Genomic DNA, 6,186 nt, shown 5'->3' with positions numbered 1-6,186 from the left:
ATTGAGAGCTCATTTCTGAGTGAAAAATCCAATGAACTCTGCCATGTTATTTTAAATCTCTGCCAAAGCATCTGGTAGTTTGCATGGTGGGCAGTCCAAAACAGAAAAGAGAGGAGGTGGGGGGGGGGAACAACTTGCTACATGAATGAATGACTGGAACAGGGCATGTAGAAATTCGGGATTTCCATTGGGCTCTAGATGGAGACTTTTGCTAAGGATGGGACAAAAATCATCCTTGAGATGCACATTTGTTTGGGGCGAAGGACGTGCTAACTTGTCCTCCAAGCTTTTTATTTATTTATTTTTTAATTTTTTTCTCAATCAAATTCAGTTTCTTCTCTTATTCTGATTGTATTCCAAATAGGGCTAAGACATTTTAAATGAAAACCTGGAAAACACTGCTCCAGGTAATACAGAAATAAACTGTTTATTATAATCTTCTGAACATTCATTAAATATAAAGTATTTATAAATAAAGTGGTCATGATAACATCTTCAATATTTAGGCTTTTATTTTCTAGTTAGGAAAACCTGAGCCACTGAGTGCTCAAAGTAGTCCATGTATTGACAGCATTCAACATTCAATACTCTCTTTTCCCTTGAATCTTAGAAAACTGTAGCATTTAAAAAAAAATTAAAATCTTCCCAATGCATTACAAATCTTCTTCTAAATATCTGTTCCTACACGGGGCGGGGGGAGAAGTTCTTCATTCCTTTGATTTCACGAGTTGAACATGTCAGGGCAGCCGCTGATCACAGCCACGCTCTCTATTTCCCGAGTAGATGGAGAGCCAGGAGCCGCCGTGAGTCGGAGTTAACCAAAAGGCGTGCGTAAACCAAGCCCCTGGGTCGGTCTTGCTTCTGGAGCGGAGGAAGTCGGCGCCGGGCTACCTCGCCTGATTGCTTCAGTCTCTTCAGCGGCAGGAGGATTAGACACATGCGCAGGATTGGTCTCTTTGTGTGCACCGGGAAGGGTTTGGCGTCGATTTACACTTCCTAACGGGGCAGAGACCTGGAAGGGCCGCGTGTGCCTGGGAATAACAATGCACTGTAAACACCACCCCTGAATAAACACTGCCTCGCTCCCCACCGCCCCGTCCCCGGTGTCCAGCTTGGGAGGGGAGATCGGGAGCCCGGGAAGGGTGAGACCTGTCCTTCGGCATCCCGCACCCGGGAGAGCGTGGCGGGCACAGGGAGCGGCGGGAGCGGTGGCGGGGGCGCGGGGTGGCGGGTGCCGCTCCCCGCCCGACTGGGAGTGATGGAGCGCGTCTGGCGAGCGCCTTGGAGCCCAGCCACCCCGCGGGCCAGGGGGAGGGAGCCGGGCGGGCGGGCGAATCGGCCCGCCCCGCCGTCCCTCCCCCTCCCCCCGCGCCGGGGAGCCGCGGTGGTGCGCTCCGGCCAGCTGTGCGCCGCCGAGTGAGGCGCCAGCCCGTGGGTGCTGCCGGGGGCGGCGCGGAGGGGGCGCCCGCAGCTGGCGGCGGCGCGGGCCGCGGTGCTCGGCTCGCGGCGGGGGGCGGAGGTGAGGACCGGAACGCCGAGGGCTGGCGCTGCTCGCGGCGCCGGGCCCCGTCCTCCGATCGCGGCGGCCCTGCCCGCGACCCCGCGTCCCCGCCGGCGGGAGCTCGGGGAGGACCGGGCGGCGGCGCGGCGGCTGGCGGCGGCTGGCTGGATGCGAGACCTGCGCGGAGCCGGCGGCGGACGGCGGCTCTCGACTCCGGGAAGCGGCTCGCCCGGCGGACAAGCCCGAACGCGCTGGCCATGGCCTCCAACTTTAACGACATCGTCAAGCAGGGCTACGTGAAAATCCGCAGCAGGAAGCTGGGGGTGAGTCGCTCGCTCGGTTTTCTCCTTCCCCGGCGTTCGTTTGGCCCCGCTGGCTGCTTGGGGAGTGGGGGCGGGGAGAGGTGACAGGCACGGGGACGGGGCAAAGAGGGACCCGGCCCTCCCGCGGACTGTCCGCTTGTTGCTTGACCGGGCTGGGGACCCGCACCTGCCTGGGGGACTCTGCAGACCGGGGCTCCGGAAGCTCCGTGGCGTCTCTCCTCAAGTGAGCGGGGCTGATTTCGACCCTACTGAGAAGTCCAGTGGACCAAGGGGATCTTCAGTTCCGAAGATGAAGCCTCCTTGGAGGAGATGATACACGGTGCAATCCACACAACGAGCTGCTCTCAAAAAGTGTGCGCCTTGCCGTGGAACTGCTCGGTGTGCAGACGCCCGAGTGTATCTGCGTGTGTTAAGAATCACCATTTTCTGGTCCCCGCTTTACAAGCCCATTTCGAAATTCTCTTGTGATGCACCGTCAGCGCCCTGCGAACCGATCGGCTATAGCAGGCGAATTTCATGTGCCCTGAACAACTGCCCACTGGCCATCTGCCTCTTTCCGTGGGTGCTCCCGGGCAGGTGTACCTGCGCCGGTGAGCAGGCAGGTGTGTGTGCACCCTTCGCCCACCGACACTGGAAAGTCCGCGGAGCAAAGTTTACGGAGACCTTCTCCTACTTTCTTCTTCAGAGGCGTTTTGCCCGACTTGGGAGGGGGCAGTGTAGACCTCGGGGGTGCCAAACTAATCTAGCGACCAGGGGAGGAGGTAAAAAGGGACACCTGGTTGTGGTAGATGACCTGGGATGTAGACGGAAGCGGGCAGGAGAGGAGAGGCGGGCTCCTGGGTGAAGAACTGCCTGGACTGGGCGGACGCAAGGGGCGGAGGAGCGATCGGGGTCCCCGGGGGGGGGGGGGGGAGCTCGCGACCTGAGGTGGCTAGAGGGACCCACCAGGGCGGACTGGTGCGGAAGGGAAACCCGATCTGGAAGAAAAAGAACCAGTTTCCTGATTTCTCTGGATGTCTCTCAGCCTCACTGGTCTCCAAGTTTCAGTTCTAAGAAGCTCCGAAATCCTGGGGCAAAGTGGCCTGGAGCTAGAATATTCCCCGCGTTTGCCGCGGCGGAGTGGATGAATACTTCTACTTGGAGAAGAGAAGAGACGGAGGAGAGAACTTCGTTAATCTTCGCGTGAAAAAGGCAAAGAAAGGCATCTCTGGATAGTTGAAGGAAGGTGCTCCCCAGTGTCCCGGAAAGAGGGAGAATACGCATCCAGAATCCCTCTGTAGGGAGTTGGTGGAGGCAGGTGTAGGGAGCAGGATGGGAGAGGCAGATTGCCTCTAGTACTGCCCCTGCGCAGACAGTACCCTAAGGACATTAGAGACCCGTCCTCGAACTTCAGTAGCTGGGTGGAACGACAAGGTGAGTCAAGAGCTAGGAAAACCAGACTGGGTGAAAACAAAGCCCCCCTTCCCTAACCTAGCGCCACGGTGGTGCTTCGATGTATGCCCCATCCTAGCCCCCTCAGCCAGGTCTCAAGGACTTTTATTGGTTAGAAGATTGCACTTCATTCTTCTCCAGGGCGATAAGAAAGAACCCCGTGAAAATCTGAGATTGTCCATGAGGCTGATTGCTTCTCGCATTTGGGACGCAGTGCTCCAGTCTGTCACCTGCACAGCTGTCAGCCAAGAAAGGAGGCACGGAGCCTTCTTACCCTGACCTTTGTCGCCCTTTGCTTTCCAAAGGGAAGCTTATTTACCACTGCCTCCCCTGTCTTCTGAAACTCCAACTGTGGCTGACTCTTTAAAAGGTGTAAACTAAAGGATGAGTGAAGTCGCCCGGAGAGATGCGTTCCTGCTTTCACAGAGTGACAGCTCACTGGAAAATGAGACGAGTAGCCCCAAGATTCCCCTCCTGAAAGTCCATAGAATTCTTCCCCCGACCCAAGCCTTTCAGTCTTCCATACAGTAAAAACTGAATATGGAGTCTAATAATAAGGCCCAAGTAAAGAGCACTGAATCTTTCTTTGCATAGTTATGGCATTAAGGGCTTTTGAAAAGTCGATTGGGAACACCATTTCTGTCTAATCATGTTTGCACATGTTACAAGTTAGCAACTACTGAGTCTTTTTCCAAACTCATCTTAGAGTTATGCCTTTGTAAAGGACAGCCATCGTAGAAAATAATAAAACATACTTGTGTATATATGTATATTAATTGTTTTTGTCTTGTATTTCTGCTTGAGAAGTGTGAACGGCAAAGTTTAATGTTGAAATAGTTTTGTTTTAATATTGAATATTTTTTTTTTGAAATGATCAATTATTAAAAATACTGTAGGGACTTTTCAGAATGTTCTAGTAGGCAGAAGAGTTCATTCAAATGACAAAATTTGACCTGCTCAGGGTTGGAAATCTTGAGTTAAGTGGGTCCCATAAAAGAGTGAAATCCCCATCAAAACTGTATGTATGCTTTTAAAAATGCATCATCATACCTCAAATCATAGCAATGAATCTTATCTAAAATTAATGATTATTTTTATTACAAATGATTCATATTACTAATTTTGTGGGCTCAAAACCGCACACATTTCCAAATAAAATGTGTTTAACTAAGGCTATATGACATATGGTCAACACTGAATTTCAAAGGAGAAATAATTGCAATTAAATATGTATAAATATCTGATTTAGTATGAACAGGACTCATGCTTTCAAACATCAGATTTTGGTTTGGCCTGAGCAGGAGGCCAATCACATCAGTGATAATTGTGATGTGAAAGCATATTTTGTGCTGAAATGCTGTAATTCACTCTTTAGTCCTTACACAGTAGTGTTTAGTGCAATGATGACTGAGAAGACTAAGGCATCTTTTTCCCTCTGAGCCTCGGCTGACCTTACAAGGTGCTTCCTGGTTTAAGTGTTGAGTGGCCCTCGCCCTGTGCCTTAGTGGAAAGCCTACCTCCACCTGTTGACTGCAGCTCCTTAGCCAACAATGTGGATTCAGTAGTTTTAAGGAAATCTTGACTGCCAGGTTTTAAATTTGTCTTCCACTCGTTAATCAAATTCTCTTTCATTTAGGAAAAAAAAAATTGAGAAATATGATCATTTTCCTGAATTATATTATTGCTTCATAAAAGTGTTATATATTATAATTAAATTTTTGTAGATAAAATTTTAGGCATTAAACTTTTAAAGTAGACATGCTTTTGTTGTCATTTCTTTAAAGTCTACACTAAAATTCACTATATGACTGTATATGTGTATATATATATATATATATATATATATATATATATATATATATATTCCTTTTGCAGAATTTCAAAGCCCTTAGGAATGACTATTTTCTCTAAGCCTCCATCTGCTACATGATTGGCATTATAATTCACAAGGTGTCATGACACTCAGTTTTATTTGTTTTAAGAAAAGGACACTTGTAAACACCAATAAAAATTAAAAGTCAAACAAAACAAAAGTGCCAGACATATTGGTGCCTGCCTATAATCCCAGCTACTTGGGAGGCTGAGGCAGGAGGATCATAATTTCAAGGTCAGCCTCAAAAATTTAGTGAAACCCTGTCTCAAAATAAAATAACATATCACAAAATAAAGTAAGGGCTTAGATGTAGGTTAGTGATAGAGCACTTGTGGAGCTTGGCTGAGGGGCTGGGTTCAATCCCCAATACTGAGAAAAAAAAATCAAAACTTAAAAATAAAATTAAAAAAAAGCATGGTGTTCAAAATTGTTTTTCTCCTAGCCTTGATTGCCTGTTTTCTTCTAACTACTGATGGGTTAAACTTAATAAGCAAGGCATGTATTGCAAAATATCCAATCTGTTCTTGATTTGCAGCCAAAGTAAGAAATCTATCACTAAAACCATTAATAACCTAATATCTTGCTTATTGACTCTACAAATGTATAAAAACTAATTGCAGCATTATGGAGTGATATCAATCATCCTCCCCAACATCAATGAACAAATTCCAGACTGTTATACTTTGATTAATTGTAGAATCAGGCCTCTCTTCATTGTTTTCAAGGAATTTTATTCAAATACAAGGTGAGAAGTACAAAATAAAACAAGGCAAAAACAACTACAAGGTGAGCATCCCTGATCTGAAACTCCCAAGTCAGGAATGCCAACAGGTTGGTGTTGTCATCAGGATGTCCAAGTGGGCTCCAGGTCTTCCATGTCCCAAACAAAGGTAGAGCAGAGGGGCCCAGCAAGAGAGAGAGAGGCTCAAGGGCCAATGTCTGGAAACTAGCCTTATATGCTGAGCGTGAGGCTTTCTCTTCCTGCACAGACCTGACTGAAGGGCTTACCCCATTTGCCCCCCATTGGTTGCTATGGAAAAACTAATTGGAGTACTACC

At 48.4% G+C, this 6,186-nt stretch overlaps 1 protein-coding gene across 1 annotated transcript in view; it reads left to right on the top strand.

Annotated features, from left to right (window-relative positions):
- Window positions 1-1,758: 1,758 nt before the first annotated feature.
- Dok6 (docking protein 6) overlaps window positions 1,759-6,186 on the top strand; it is a 363,063-nt gene continuing 358,635 nt past the window's right edge. Inside the window, exon 1 of the mRNA XM_077105642.1 lies at window positions 1,759-1,824. Within this exon, the coding sequence (XP_076961757.1) occupies window positions 1,759-1,824 (66 nt within the window). The remainder of the gene's footprint in view (window positions 1,825-6,186) is intronic.

The sequence above is a fragment of the Callospermophilus lateralis genome, chromosome 17, assembly GCF_048772815.1.
Source record: "Callospermophilus lateralis isolate mCalLat2 chromosome 17, mCalLat2.hap1, whole genome shotgun sequence".
NCBI lineage: Eukaryota > Metazoa > Chordata > Mammalia > Rodentia > Sciuridae > Callospermophilus > Callospermophilus lateralis.
Note: the sequence above shows the minus strand (reverse complement) of the source record. Positions and strands in the feature narration are given on the sequence as shown.